The following is a 17,214-nucleotide window of genomic DNA, read 5'->3' as shown; positions in this document are numbered from 1 at the left end:
AAGTGCGAGCATAAGTCTCACAACCTCCCCCATCAAGCTTCTCAACACAGATAAAGGGGAAAATAAAAAGCATTTTATGCTTCACCCAGCAAGCCAGTAACGTTGTTGTTGTTGCATTTCGATTGTGGGGCGGAAGAGGATTCATTCAATCCCCCTTGGAGGGTAATGGATGGCAATGCTGTAGCCAGTGAAGTTCTAACTGAGGCTCGGCTATTGCTTGTTACCCTCCTGCCATGATCAGAGCTTTAATTGCTCAATAACACCTTATCCCTACACTGTCCTCTACAGATAACGTGGAATATGAAAAGCATTCTTGCTTCGCCCCTTTAAGCCAGTCCTTATAAGGATATAAGGATAAGCATTTCGATTGTTCTGTTTTGTAAATTGGAACGTGGGTTTCTGTGCGTTTTGTCTGTCTGTCTATTTTTCTACAAAATGTGCATATTATGCATAAGAATGTATTTGCTCATAAACTAGCAAGTATATCACTAAATTAAGTATATCACTAAATTGACGCACTCATCACAGCGAGTGATAAGAATTATATATGCAAAAGAACGAAATTGCTCCTTTGCGAATCAAAATCTTCATGCATATAATTTCTCACTCTAATTTCATCAAGCGTAAATTAAACACAATGTAGCTATCGTCTATTGAAGAGTCCAAAGGCTGTAGCACAACGACCAGTGGGCAAAAGCAGACAACTATAGAGACAGTCTGCTGGCGCACTGCCAGAACTGACATATGAGAATGATATCTGTTTTGTAGTTGCAGGAAATGGGGGGGAAAATAAATAAATAACCTCTTCTAGTTTGATATCTCCTCTGTAAACCTTTCGAGACATGTAACTGTCTCGTTCAGGTCAATGGTATAGAAGAACACAAAAAGGAAATATAGCATGAAATGGGCTCCAAATGCCCTTCACCTTCTTCTTAGAAAAACCTCAGGATGCCATCATTTATTTATTACGCGACCCAGGAATTCATTTTATTAGATTGTCCAATCATTTGTGCTTATCTCCATTGGTTATATAAATTTCTAACAAAATAAGATTACAAAAGTTTCACAATGCTTATAAAGCTGATCACACTACGCTATTTTAGAAACAAATGTTTTATACGTAACAAGTCAAGCTTTTGAATAAGTAAACCGGTCTCTAAAAATTCGGACGATCCTTAGGCCACTCAATTGTGGGCGAAAGACCGTCCATCTCAGCGTTTACTCCACTCAGGGATGGCCTTCCACCCACCACCGAGCAGAACCGCTCATATTCCGAAGAAAAGCATTCACCGACAAAGCTCCTCACCGGAGAACACTTTCCCGGGAGACTCCAATTGCTCCCTTAAGGAAAAATTTCATATTGTGAAATATTTCACAATATGAAATTAAAAACATCACCAGAACTTAGAACTTCATTGGCTACTGCATTGCCATCCATGACCCTCCAAAAAAAAAAAAAAAAAAAACATCACCACCAGTTCGTTTGCTGTCATTTATATAAACTATATAAATAGAGAATAGGTGTATTTAGAAATTTCATTAGTCTTTCAACAAATTTGCTACTTTTAAGAAAATTTAAAAATATATTTAATGTATATATAATTTACTTTAAAACTGTTTAGGAAATATTTAATTTAAATGTAAATATATGAAAAATGACGTTTCTGATAAGTGCAGCCAATCTAGCCACGATTTGTACTGTATGTGCTACTTTTGAGTAGTGAATACAAAGGAAAATACAGGCAATGACAACTTTAGTTCAAAGTTGGTTTTCCGCTGGCTGCTTTCAAAATACGAATACTTATTCTAATTTACTACATGCAAATATCCACATATAATACCAGCCAACCAGAGAAGAAGTTAAACGCTTCCATATTTTATAGACGAAATGTTTAATTATTATTTAATTATTTAATGTAATTTATTTTATTACGTTCCATGTCTGCAGACGAATTAAATCGGACGACCATCAATGAGGTCTCAACTGCACTGTACTGACAGGAAAACATTCTCAGGCGCGTGGCTAAAACAGCTCAAAGGGAGGTATCAAAGGGAGGTATCGAGCGCGTGCGTATTGGTTGAGGGGGGGGGGGGAAATACCGCACTCTGACAAGTACGGTTCTTTCGAAAACATCGTCCAATACCTTTCTTTACTGGCGTGCATGTGTGAACTTTCATTTTTATTTTGGTCTTCGTCCACGCGCTACAGAGAAGCCTCAACACAGTTTTGAACAGCACCCAAAAAAGTTTTGTTTCTGTATCAAATACAGAAAAACTTGGCGATATACTCACCCGTTGATATCCCCATCCATAACTTGCTGCTGCTATCCATACACACTAAGAACGTTGGAGAAGTACGAAGATTCCAAAAATCACAATGAATAAACTGTACATTGTGTGATTTGGGGCGAGGATGAAAATGTCATGGACAGTCTGAGCATATTCCATCTTTGTCGTCGCTATGACTACCGATCTAATGGGTAGTCACGACAGCTCCTTTGGTCGGCAAAAGACCCGAGTTCGATTCCCGTCGCTATGCGATAGCAGCGTTTATAAGGGCTCTTTCAACAAATGAAAGCGTGTTATCTGCTCCAAACGGAAGCGATGAGGTGTTAATCGTGTATAATATGCAAACTTGGTCGGAGAACACACATAATTTAGACAAAAAAAAAAAAAAAAAAAAAAAAAAAAAAAAAAAACTTCTTTTTTTTTTTTTTGGTCTGTAAATTAGGTGTTTTCTGATATTTGGAATATTCAAAACAATCTGCCACCTAACGCACATCCGATTAACGTGCACAACAGTTTTTACTGCGAACTTTCTTATTGGTCCATCTTTCTTGACGGCATAGATTTCGAAGACTTATCACAATGACCCTATCTGGCAGGAAAAACGTCAACTTGAGCTTCCGTAGCTCAGTCAGTATAAACGAAGCTCTTTGGTCGGAAAGACCTGGGTTCGATTCCCGTCAGTGACTTGAGGAACTTTTATGTGGTCTCTTTCGACGAAAGGTGAGTTAGTCAGTCTCATAGGGATTTTTTTTTTTTACCCGGAAACTCAGATTTTTCGTCCCCTAGAACAGGGAAACTGACCCCGAATACGTCATGAATACGTCCGTCATATGCCGGTCCCGAGCCCGGATAAAATGGGGGGGGGGGGGTAGGAAAAGCAATGGTGAAGTATCCTGTAAAAATCTCCGCAGGAATACTTTGTGGGCAATGCCTACAAAGTCACCTACGATCGGAAACGACTGAAAGGGGAGATAAGATCAGACGCAAACTTCATAGGAAAATGCTAGACTACCTGAATACTTCGATTTATATTCGAGCAATTCCTGTTTATTTATTGACCAGTATATATCAGCTATTCCTCAACTAAAAGCTGCTAATCGAATACTATTCGCGTGCATTCTTCAACTGATTTATAAAGTTGGTTTCATCAATCATCCTTTGCTGGTAAAATACTTTTTAATCTTATCAAAGCACCATGCAAATTTGACAGTAATTGGCTTCACCATTCTTCAGGTACTTTAATCTCAAAATTAAAGGATGATCATATTTATTACTCGTTCAATTGAAAAATGCATAAAAACTAACAACGTGTGTGCTAATGTGATCCGACCAAAATAACAACTCTCCGGGAATACGGCTATTAACACTTCCGTTAATAAAACAGGCTGGGCTACTACATGAATGTATATCAGTGCCCACCGTTTGCACGTGTGAGTCTCGGAGAGGGACAGTGCACCTGTGAGGAAGTGAACGAACTAGACCAGTGATTCTAAAGTGTAGTCGCCAGATCTCTCTTCAGGCTTCGCTGTGATTTTTTTTTTTTGGGGGGGGGGGGGGGGGGAGAAACAAATTTTGTTCATACAAGACTGACCTAACTACTCGAATATATTTTATGCAATGCACACAAAGACTTCGTGAATGTTGCACTGAACTTCACATTTCTCTTGGACGAACTGGTAACTGTTGGTTTCATCGAAGACTTCAGATGAATTCATTTATCTTTTATTTTTCTTTTGTTTCCTCAAATTTTATATTTACTAAACACCTTGAATTGTATAGAGTACGATAATGTCCAGCAGCATACGAAAAACAAATGCATTTTTAAGAAATGAGCAGTCCTTGCCATTTAAAGATTGGCTATTCCACATATATTTGAATCGTATTACTTCTAATACATTTTGAAAAATTATGGAGACAACTACCGTGTGAGAGTAAAACTTTAGTTTAATATAAACCAAAATCAACACTCGACGTTTCGACCTTCATATCAAGGTCATCATCTGGAGCATATTTTACTTCTAATGTTCCCTTTTATTTCAATGTATACTTGCGTAGTGGTTGTAATGTGAATCTTGTCTGAACAGCTTCAATAATTTCAAGATTTACTTATGATTTTTTTTTTTTTTTTGCAGGTTTTTGCTTCTCAAAAACTTGATTTTTCATCCCACAATTAAACGGCCAATCTGACTGATCGCAGTATAGTCACTTTGGCTATAATTCCAAACAAACCAAACCAAATTTCAAACGTCGAAAGAAACCAGAAACGAATCTCATATCCGAAATGAGGTTCCAACTGGTCCCCTATATAAGGAAAGCAGCATCTACCTCGATTCAAATGTACCAGTCGATTTCCTTTTTATTATTAAAACTAATTCATTTATAGATATTTGATTTAAGCAGTTTAGCATTACAATTATCATCGTCTATTTTACTGCGTACATCGACGAACAATGCAAACGGGAGAGTTGGCAGTTTCGCCAGTATTAGAACATCGACCATCAAACTTCAAACCAGCCTTTATTGGATCAACTAGCCCGTTAAGATAGCGATAAGATCTGATTGTATTTCAACTACTGATCTTCAATCGTTTGCGTTTTTAAGAGAGACAGACAAACACACAGAGAGAGATAAATGAATTTTAACTTTGTCAGTTGTAAACATGTCCTTGGGTTAATTCTCAAAAAAAAAAAACAAAAAAAAAACCTTACATCGTTTTTCTTAATGTTAAAAAAATATCGGCAACACAACAGATTGCCCCCCCCCCCCAAAAAAAAAAAAAACGCAGAGAGAGGGAAGAAAGAAACACGGATCGCAAAGCAGCGACCACTTGCCGATCAATGTAATAATGAGCATGCATACTTGCTTCGATTTGTGCTAGCATAGTAAAGAGCACAGAGTGAGTCACTCTCCAAGCGCAGAGGCTACTGCTGATCCCTAGCGGGAAATGGTGGCAACCACAATGATGGCAGATGTCAACCTCGCGTGCTAGCCCGTTTTTTTATGGTGGCAACCACAATGATGGCAGATGTCAACCTCGCGTGCTAGCCCGTTTTTTTTCACTGTCACGTGCAACTCGGCAGTAGCGTGGGAAGGGGAAAGGAAGTGGGGGGGGGAGGAAGAGAAAAAGAGAGAGAGAGAGAGAAAGAGAGGAATACGCAGAGTTCAGAGGGAAGTAGTGAACATCTAAGTGGAGTGTGAATCACGTGAGGTAGCTGGCGCAATAGATCGCACAGTGGAGCGAAACTTCATTCATCACATACAAAATAAACATACCTAGGTGGGCGGCAGAGGGCTAGGTCGACCTTTCACACTTGGGACAGGAGGGCACCGATTACACGGGCGGCTCTAGTAGCCCTCTAAACTCGAAGAGAACCCTGGCGCTGAAATGAGAAGGCTGGCAACCAAAATAAACAAGATGAATGCCAGACTGGGCGAGATAGGTTCTCCGCAGACAAATAAGGAGAATAAGTAGTGTGATACTCGAAGCAATTGTGATGACACCCTAACCGGAGCAGGCCGTGACCCGCTCGTTTAATGAGCTGCACGGTTTAGAGAAAGGGTGGCATTTGGCGTGATTACGACGAAACAGGTTAACGCAAGAGACGATTTCTGTTCGCAATCATCCGGCGGGATTTCATTACTCGACATCACTTTCTGCGTGTGCTTTATATATAAGTAGAGTATGTATTTATAAGCCGGTGTATTTATAGCATCTTCAGATTCTGTGACTTCACTTACTTCTGCCGTTTTAGCATTCGCATGTTTATTGCCCGCAGCCTGACATTATGAGTCAGAAATCCCACTATAATAATAACAATAATATATACTGAAAATTTTCGGATAGTACGAGATTATTAATGGAACGAAAATCCTCAAATACATCCGAATAGCGTTAAAAAAAACGTACAATTTTGCGAGCTATTTTGACAATTATAAAAAAAAATGAAATATCTTTCGCAATAGCATTTCTGTATTGTGACGTCATTTATCACCACAACCAATGAATGTAGACCTTTTTTTCTGTATAATGCATTGTAGCATGTATTAATTGTCGTTTGCGATATATAATAATAATAATAATAATATAATATTTGCACTGTGGCGAGTCGTTTTGTCATTAATACCAAATTTTATTCTGCTAGTGTGTTATTGCTTAAACTAATCAATAACATATGTAGGATTTTTCGAGAAAGGAGATTCTAGTAACAAAAACCAATATATTTTAGTTGTTAATAGCATTATTATATAACATATAATTATTAATCAGTCGAATGTCGTGCAGTTTATGTATCAAACATTGCTAAAATATGCTTAGTGGAAATCTAGCTTCAATCTTTATCTGTTTCTACGGAGGTTCTAATGTGTGTCATTTATTTATTTGTATGGAGTGTCCTCCCTTTTTCTCCCCTGTCCCTAGTGGGGCGAGTTGAGCCCCTTCATGGGGGGGGTTCAGTATTTCTGGTTGTAGATCAGTGTGTGTTCATGGGACCGGCTTGCCTGTTTGCGGGATTAAAAACGCCAGATAAACTGGCGGAAAAAACCCTACAGCCCGCGCCCAAGACCGGCTAACTTGGCTAAGAAAGATCCTCAAATTCCTCACGTCTTCGACGAGAATCGAACCAGGGACACCCCTTCCCCAGTCATAGGGTTGCGAAGCGCACAGCCACTAGGCTAACCGCGCGGACATGTGTTTCATTAATACCATCCTATCTATACGAATCTCAAACGTGTGTTGCATATCTTCGTAGCATCTTCTACTCCTTGATTGTACCTCTGCAGCAATAGGAAGCCTTGCTTTTTATATGCTCCCGACCTTCACAACAATACTGCACAAAACATTAGTAGATGCTGCGTATCCTGGAGACCTTTTGCTATATACTAGCAGAGAAAACGGTTGTTTTTAACGGTGTCCTATTGAGATGATAGTAGGAAAGGATACAACATAGCACATCAGGAATATTAAAGAAAGATTCCGGGATATTACATCACGCTCCTTGACAGTTCAAAATGGTTTCTCTATTATACTGCAGAACCACCTGTGACAAAAAAAAAAAACAAAAAAAAAAAAAACGGAACGACTAATATTTTGCAGCTTCGTTATTGTTCAGATCTGGTCCCTCGAGCGAACTACTCCGCAAGAGTCATGGAACAGCAGGTAAATGCAGTTATCTTAGGGAGGTGAAAAACATAACCAAGAAAATTTTTGGAAACATTCCTGTTTTCATCAGGATTTTTTTTTTTTTTTTTAAGTCTAGTCTTATAAACTCAAGAAGCCATGCAAGCTCATCCTGAGCAGGCTTTTCACAACATCCACGCCTTAGTTGGAAATTCAGGCATCATCCCACTACCGTTCTGACACAGGTTTGGTTATAAATGGTTACTGCGCTTCGAAATTCATTTTATTTAATTCTTGACGAAGTTTGAAAACAAAAAAACAGGTGTGAAGAACAGACACAAATCTTCATTAAGTTCTTATATCAGTAAACATACATCACGACTTAATATTTGTTTAAAATGATTTTTAGATATCACATTAATGTATGTCGGAACCCCTCTTCATTTGAACAATAAAGAGTTACCAGGAGAGACAGAACTCGTTCTCAATACCAAAATCCAAATGTCAAAAATTATTTCCAAGATAAATCGCTATTTTTATACACTGCGCAAAACAATTAGGGATATTTTAGTTTCTGTCGGATAATTATAAATTTCTGCAAATAATTATAACTATTGGGTACTTTATACATGAATAAATATTACTTACTTAAGGAGAGGGTGTAATTGATGAGATATTGTTTAAATAATCGATATTTATTACAAATAATATATATTTTAGCGTGAAATCATTTTAACAAGAACAACAACAAGAATATTCCCTAATTGTTTTGAGCAGTATATTTTAAAGAAGCACGCAGATGTCCTGTCTCTACAGTTCAACCCTTAACAAACACGCATTTTCACAAGAGAACAGTAAAACTATTTATGATAACATTTAAACCACGTACTTCCGCTTCCTGGTAATGAACTAACATGTAACAAAAAAAAAAAAAAAAAAATGATACTCTTTGAATAACTTGTAATACTTGTGTGATTAAACCGAAGATCTTAAGCAAGAAGAACGTTTGCATACGCTGGAAGTTTTAGACATTTTCGAATGATAAAAGTAATTCCATCTTAGAATTTCTCTTAAAATGACAATTAAATCTCGATATTTTCTTGATATTTTGTTTTCGTAAGAAAACAGGAAAATGATGTTCAAAATTCGCAAAGTTATTTGTAGAGTGACGATACTGGAAGATATGTAACTGAAAAAAAAAAAAAAAGGAAAAAAAAAAGCAAGTTACGCAATTATGTGTACAACAATGAGAACGTTCGGTAGGAAGCGACAGTGCATACAGCTCTTAACAGGGAAATATTCTATTTAAACTGGCAGACAGTTTCTGTTGTCCTACAAAGAATAATAGCCATCACCTTCATTTCCCTATTACAAAATGCAAACAGATGTTGTAATCCAGTGTTCGCTGTGTGCAGTCTTCCTGATTAAAATTCGACGTCTTAACCATGAAAAAAATGGAGGGCAAAAGTTCTTGCGAACTCGGAGCGTACCATCCTTGTAAGTTTTTTTTTTAAATGTTATTTTTTTAAAAAATATCTTCACTAACGCGCAGAAAATGTACGATTGCAAACACACTCGTTTATTCTAATTAAAAATACAGTTAGATCACTTTTAAGTGTTTTCAAAAACAGTTCATATCAATAGATACTATCTTAAGCTTTGGTTTCGCTAGATGTAAAAAAAAAAAAAAAAAAAAAAAAAAAAGTTAATCAATTACAATTGGTGACATTAAAATTACCTGTTTGAACTGTTCCTCAAAGGTGTATTTGGACTGATCCTGACTTTGAGGGTCTCTCGAAGTCGAAGACGGAGACAAACTGTTGGCAGTAGAGGAGACTGACGCTAAAGAATTGACAGTTAAAGACGTCGGAGGAACACCGCTCGCTACAGTAGCAGCAAGAAAGCCCGGCGGGAGACGATGATGGTTGGGCGGGTGTTCCCTAGACGGATACAGGTAGTGGCTTTGTGGCGGCGATAGTGACGGAGACGAAGATACTGAGGTTGCAGGGACTGTCACGTGCGTCTGTCGCTGGACTGCGGCGACTGCCTCCCTTTGCAGCCTTTCATTGTGGGCCTGCAGCTCGCGCTCGATCTCTTCTCTCTCTTCCTGCTCCTGCTGTTTTAGCCGAGCTAACACTTCGGGATCGCCTATGTCCTCCATTTTCAGATGACTCATAGGGTCACATTCCTCTTCCCCCTCGGATTCGAATTCGGATTCATTGAGCTCCTCTTCCGGATTGGACTTGGAAAGGAAATAGAACCGAGTTAAACAAGAAATTTTTTTAAATATCTATTTATAATTATTAATGTTTATAAATAATAGTTTATGCATACTAGGAATTAGCATAAATGCAGAGTAAAAAATCAATACCTTCATTTGTACGCTGTGACTTCGAAATGTTATTATTATGACTAAAAATATTAGTCATTCATACTGGGGATCAGGGGCGGCTCGTGCATAGGCACTGCGGAACTGCAGCATCCCCAATTTTTCTCGATATATAAATATATTTATTAATTTATTTATATTTGCTTGTAATATTTAATTTTATCATCAACAATCCTATACAATTCTCTTATTTTGTATAAAAAATAATAAAAATCCATCTTGTAGCACTCAGGAGGGCGAGACGCTAGCAGCACTGTGTTTACTGCCATATTGCTCGCATCTCACTGTGACGTGCAAGCATGTGCACGTCACAGTGAGATGCGAGCTATTAGCGTAATGCGGCACTGTGCGTCGCGCAGTTCCACTGTTGTTATATGCAGTTTGCGCCAGTAGTCGAGTATTCGTAGTGCTCATCATGTTTACTCCGTCTCTTTAAACATTTGGGCATTACAATTAAAGGATTCAATTGTATTGTCCAAAAACTGTTTAAGTAATTTTGAATTATACTAAACTGTATAATTTTATCGATAATAAACAATATTTTTTCATGTTTAATTTTTTTACCATAATTTTGATATTTTATTCAAACACGTATACACTGTACTTAGTGTGTATGTATATTTCGAAAGTTGCAGCACCCCCTCCACGATTTCAAGCCACGAGCCGCCACTGATTATGACAGTAAAAGTCATTCATAGTGGGGATATAATGAGTTCTAGCGAGACTGTTCTCCATTATTAATGTATGAAAAGGCAATAAAATAGAAATGTTCGTATTTTTAAATAGCCAGGAACTTTATTGACAAATGTGAATGATTCAAAAATGTAATTCCTCATCCATTTTCTCTCTTTTATTCAGTGCTGAACTTTTCCAGTGTCCAAAGCAAATGAATTGTTTTGACGTTCTGATTTTGCTTCTAAGCATACTCTCTCTCTCTCTCTCTCTCTCCAGCGTACAATTTATTTCTTCTTTCCACAAATGTTTTACCCTCATCATTCCACGCTTTTACAGAAACTTCGTAAACATTTCCAACCATTCTTGAATGACTAAATCAATTACTATGGCTTACATATTAATGCTGGAATGTGCTTAACAAAACGCGTATATGTGTCAAAAACTAAAATGGCCTAAATGGACAAGTTTACACACTTAAATAAACAGCGAGTTCAAGAGTTACCATCCGTAAAACGTTTTGAGATCATAAAGGGAAAAAACGGAGCAGAATAGGTATGCGAATGCTTGTTCTAGCAACAGTCAGAAAGCTTCAGGCTAAATCTTGCGATACTTATAACAACGTAGATTAAAGGCATGATAAACAAAATCATCCACAGAGTTAATTATATATTAATACATCCGACTCGATTCTAAAAGACCGAGTGATATCTATTTCTGGTGTGTCGAAGTTAAAGGAATATATTATCACCTTAAAAGACATGAAAATATACCTCGTATGTTTTCTAATACGAATATGTCAGATGCATTTTTAGTAAAAGGAGAGATAAAAGCAACGAAGAGACATAGATATGGTTTGGTAAGGGTAGTGAAGGATCGCCTAGAATGTTATCAAGTTGTTTAAAAATGTCACTGCAATGATATATAAAAGTTTTAAGTAGCAACATTTAGTTGGAAGTGATAGATATTAGGGACACGCAAATATACATCTGTAATGAAAATTGATGTAATAAAAATCTACAGCGTTATAATCCTAAATGGATTAAACTGTTAATTTAGAATTGTCATTTTAGTGAACAGAAACGTCACCATCGTCAACTGAAAACAGAATTTAGTTTAAAAATTCTTAATATTAGCAATCAAATAGGGTATGCCGGGCTGGTTGACCGAGTGGTTAGCGTGTCCGCTTTCCGGTCAACAGGTTCGAATCCCGCCGTGGGCATGGATGTTTGTGATTGTCCTACAAACTTTGTGTGGAAAGGGAATCTGCGACCCTACCACTTATTCTAGCAGAAGACATCATTGCCAAAACCATGTGAGGTACGGCAGTGACCATACGGCATCTACGGACGTCAAATGTGTGAAAAAAAAAAAAAAAAAAAGAGGGGTATAGTATTAAAACAAATTGAATTCTAGAGAACAAAGCATTATTTGATGGCCAGGTATACTAAGGGACACCAACTACATTAAATTAATACCCTATAAGTATTTGTCCACTGAATTCGTTTATGATATTTATAATATTTCCTTCGTAAAGTGCGCTGTTTGGTTGAAAAATAAGTGAATTCTGTTCTCATTCATAATATGAGGAACAGATAATCATGAACATGCTTTCTTTTTTCCCAGATGAACAACTAGCTGATCTCATAGAGGTGGTAGGTTTCAACCCAATAAAAAGACAAACCCGCCTAAGAACATGGAATGCAGTGGATTTAAGCGGGATGCTGTATTTAGCGAGTGTCTATGTAACTGAAACTAAATCCAGGGGCAACTGAGGATTACATAAAAGAAATGGATCTTACGTCTTAGAAAATGCAGCAAACTTCACGACACCAAAAACCATCAATACTCTACCTATCAACAAGAAATGAAAAATAATCCAAATATACATAACAATTAATTAAATATATTAATCCAGTTTCAAATAAGAGAAAAATTAATTTAGAATAACTTTCAAATTTAAAATAAACTGGTTGATTGTATCTTACCATGCTTCCCGAAAGTTTATTTCAGTCATAAGTATTTGTAATTACTTATAATTGAAATAATTATAAGTTGTGTGTTAGTGAACGTGTACCACAAATGAAAACATCTTCTTACAGTTTAATTTATTCACCTTCTTAATCATGTCGACGTCAATCAGATCTTCTGTTTATGGGTAAGAACTTTAGAGATGAAATGAAGTCTAAAAATAATCCTTCACTGGTTATTAATGTGGCCACTTCTCTCTATTACTTACCTTTGGGTAAGTAATAGAGAGAAGAGAGAATAACCATTGTCGTGTATATGAGATGATAATATGATATCGTTCTTAAAGTTCCTAAATCGCCAAAGAGTTTCATTTGTAGTTCTGCCCTGAAGTACGTTGTAACACAGAGATGAATACAAGACAAATAAATATTCACCTATCATTCTCCGAAGTATGTATGCGCAGTGCCGAGTATCACATTAAAGAAAGAGAGAGAGAGAGAGAGATAGAAAGAAAAAAAAAAAAACAGCGGAATAATAAAGCTAGCGTGAGAAACACAATTTTAGCGAAGAAAACGAATTAGTTTATTTTCTAATCATAGATAAGTCAACAATAAAAAGGAGTTTTGTTTAACTAGTTCATGTCGCATATTTTTCAACGTCACAAAGATAAACGAATATTTGAAGACGGGCACTTCTTGCAAATTCCAGAAAGAGAAGCTAGCCTAGGAACATTCTTCTCCGATTCCATCACACCATAAAAGAGTAAGTAAACGCAAACTAATTAGTATAAAGCTGATTAAATACTTGTATTTTATAAATTATTAATGCGTTTTAATATATTATCTAATTAGAAGCGGGTAGAAGAAAAGTTACAATTCCTCGATCTCTTCTGTTCACTTAATTCTAACGTGGTCATAAAGCATTAGACAAGTACCCGACGAGATTGCTTTAGGCTAATTCGGTGACGATTCTAATTAAACGATAATTTTATTGTAATTTTTGAAAATTTTTCGGCAGCCGCTCATGAAGTTTCGAAACGGGGGGAAAAGAAAAAAAAAAAAACGGAGGAGTGTATTTACTTTAGGACTGTTGAAGAGCATTTCGTTAATTGGAAAGTCGTTAATTTTTAATATCACCGAGGCACAAAAGCCGAACTGAAGAGACTTATTTGAATATTACAAATGAATTAGATATAAGGCTTAATATCAAGTAATATGTCCTCGTCTAATGATTTGTTTTATTAGCAGTTGCTTTACAAATTGATATTGTACTACGTGAAAGAAAAAATCCATCTGGTACTTTATGGTCGAAGTAAATAATTATTAATGTCGTCATAAATAATAGTGATATATTTGATTATTAATATGACTCGTCGAGAAAGTGAAACTTTAAATTTCCTTGGGAACACACAATTCAACGTAAAGAAAAAATCAGTTCCATTGTGTACGTCATAATATATAGAAGCATGCTTGTTTTAACAATGGAACTTTTCGATGACGTTTCCTTTGTTAAAACTTAATTGATCATGCATCAATGAAGATAACTGGTGAATGATCAGTGATGATGCTTGATGAATGGTGCATGATCAGGGATGATGCTTGATGAATAGTGCATGATCTCTTGATTTTTTTCATGTTGTGCACATCATGCAAAACAATTATCTGAGCTTTCTTACTGAAGCACATAAGAACATTTTTTGATCCTTTGTTCATCAGTTCCATTTTGCACGTTATAGTACAGCAGCAGGCTTGTTTTAACAATGGGCACAACTTTTCGATGACGTTTCCCTGGTTAATAATTAATTGATCAGGCATCATTGATGCCTGATCAATTAATTTGATCGATCATGCATCAATGAAGACGATTGGTGCTTACTGAATGATCAGTGATGATGCTTGATGAACGGTGCATGATCTCTTGATTTTTTTTTCATGCAGTGCACATCATGCAAAACAATTATCTGAGCTTTCTCACCAAAGCACATGACAAGAATAGTTTATAGTCCTTTGTTCATCAGTTCCGTTCTCTACGTTATAATATAGGAGCAGGCTTGTTTTAACAATGGGCACATCAACTTTTCCATGACGTTTCCCTTGTTAGAAATTAATTGATTATGGATCAAAAGATGATTGGTGCTTAGTGAATGATCAGCGATGATGCTTGATGAATGGCGTACGATCGATTGATTTTTTCATCCTGTGCACATGATGCGAAAAAATAATACGAACTTTCTTACTAAAGCACATGACAAAGAGCATTTTTTGATCCTTTGTTAAGCGAACGGATTTAAATATTATTCGCAGTGTTAATATTTAATTTTAAATATAATTGAGCTTCTTAAGAATCTTTTCAATATCACGAATAGGCATCATTAATAATAACCTCCCCCGAAAAAAAAAAAAAAAAAAAACCCTGCTTCAACATCGCCAAAAAAAACCCTTTTCCGAAAGGAAAAAGATGGCTTTTTCAGGTGATGCTACATTATTCATTCCCTTTCAGGCAAAATGGTCGTCAATGTCCATTGAGAACTTTCGCTTTTCGATCCCCCTCCCGCCAAAATGAAATGACAAACGGGCTTTTAAACGCGCGCGCGCGCACACACAGGCGTAGCACTGTCGTCTCCAGCTAGAGGGTGGCGAAGATAAAACTTAAAAAGAAGCAACACGCGAAGAAAGCGTGTTTGGTTGTGACGCCGGCGCAGTCCCAAGGATCGCTGACTGACCTGGTCCGACAAGTACTTGCTTATCTGCGAGCAGTACGATGTTGAAAATTAAATTTAAATAATTACGGCGTCTTTGATCCGTAGTTTTTACGATCAATTAAAAGTGATTTCTCGCAAGCAATTTGGAAAGCAGAGGAAGAAGGTATGCTCAAGATGTTCGACACTTCAAGTAGCAAACCGACACGCTCAATCTCTTGAGAAAGAAAAAAAAAATGTTTATAAAGTATAATGGATTTATTAGTGGAAAAATGATCGTTTACAGATGAAGTTCAATCCCGTTTCTTCAATGATCATCTCCGGTGTTAAAACACAAATTAATCAGACATGTATGAGTAAAGCTAACGTTAACCGATAAAATACAATTGCTTAGTTGAATTACTGCGCTAAAAGTCAGTCGTGCATATTGTAGCTCACCTAATCATTGAAATTCCGTCAATCCAGTGTTCCAGAAGACTAAAATGAATGGCATTGAAAATATCAAAATCCAGTGTCAAGATATCAATCTGCACGAGATAATTACAGCATTTTTGATCTATTACAAATCTGTGTAAGAGGGAATAAAAGAATACATTTTTCTGCACGAAAACCAACGGGTGGATCTAAAAATCATCACAGGTGACAACAGCATCCTATCAAAATGATCCTGCAGAAACCAGGCTTCGTTGCGAAATGAAGGCGAAAATTATTATTATTTTTTTTAAATATTTTATCAATTTATCGTCGATGTCGGGTTTCCTCCCGAGTTTGGGATGCCGACTGGGGGGTTTCGTTGTAATTACGCAGAATCAACTATATCTACGAGACCGATATTTTACGTCTAAAAATGGCATACGTTCTCGTGCCAGGTTTATTGTTTTGTGGGACGAATCAGTTTCTAGAAGGCAAAACCGTCACCTCCATCCGAGACCGGTTTAACTCACCTTCGTTTGAAAAGTTTTTATATTTTGATATTATAGAGAGACTGGAGAAGGCTTGTAGAATTTCGGGCCTGTAGAAAATCTGAAAAATTTACATTTTTCAGATTTTCTTTTTCTAACAATTATATCATCGAAAAGTTTTCTGTGTTTTGTTTATCAACATTGTTTGGTTTCGATAAGTAAAAAAAAAAAAGTAGATTATAAATAGAAAATCTTATCTTGTTGCTATGATACAAGCAGATGAATAACAGAACAATAAATTTCATGCTGGCTTAATAACTTCGTCTATTGATAATATTATGGTTTAGTTTGGCTGTTACTAAATCAACCTTTGTACTATAACAGAAGAATTTAAGTCTCCGTCTGTGATTTTTATATTAATTTATAATAACAATTTTTATATTAATTATATTATATTAATAACAATCCCCCTCACACACAAAGTTGAACGCCTATAGGTACATGCAACAACCGGTGAATCTAAGTTATTGAGCAAACTCAAATCTGAAAATAACGGAAATAATGCGAGCACTGCCGCTGAATTCGCGATGCAAGTGTTCTATTCAAATACTGTCGAACAGCATTACAGCACGTTTTATGTGAAGATTCCCTTAACATCTTACTTTCACGGATTCCAAATCCAACTCCCTTGACTAATTATATACTCACAAAAGTAATAACGCGCGCACAGTTTGATGTAAAAAAAAAATTGCACTGATTACTTCTAAACAGTATTATGATTATTTTAAGATTAATTGTGCTCTGTTTATGCACGCAAGTTTACTTGAATCTTCACTTAGCAATTCTAGTCGTTGGTTCTCTTTATTAAACACTGTCCACTGCGAGGATGCCCAACTAGGGACCTCTAAAAGTCCTGGATCAGGTGTGCACTACCTTATATTTAAATATCTCCATTTTAAACTTATTTGTCCAGTTAAACACAATCGATTTGTAGCAGAAAGTGAAAAAAAATCGTGGTTAGTACTATTACGAAATTTTATAACACAGAACCAGACTCGGATATCTGAAACTAACAATTACAAAGTTTATAAAATATAAATTAAGACCATAGTGACTGTTTAGTTTCTTAAAACTTGTTTAAACTGTGCTTACTGATATTTTATTTTAATTAAAATTT

At 36.4% G+C, this 17,214-nt stretch overlaps 1 protein-coding gene across 2 annotated transcripts in view; it reads right to left on the bottom strand.

Annotated features, from left to right (window-relative positions):
• retn (retained) overlaps positions 1–17,214 on the bottom strand; it is a 211,431-nt gene that overhangs the window by 146,173 nt on the left and 48,044 nt on the right. For both annotated transcript variants that reach the window (XM_090406073.1, XM_090406074.1), the window contains exon 2: positions 9,144–9,647. In XM_090406073.1, the coding sequence (XP_090262199.1) occupies positions 9,144–9,647 (504 nt within the window). The remainder of the gene's footprint in view (positions 1–9,143; positions 9,648–17,214) is intronic.

The sequence above is a fragment of the Typopeltis vanoorti genome, chromosome 16, assembly GCF_054136105.1.
Source record: "Typopeltis vanoorti isolate ZY-2024b chromosome 16, IOZ_Tvanoo_1.0, whole genome shotgun sequence".
NCBI classification, from domain to species: domain Eukaryota; kingdom Metazoa; phylum Arthropoda; class Arachnida; order Uropygi; family Thelyphonidae; genus Typopeltis; species Typopeltis vanoorti.
The sequence above is the reverse complement of the archived record's forward strand: the minus strand, read 5'-3'. Positions and strand labels throughout refer to the sequence as shown.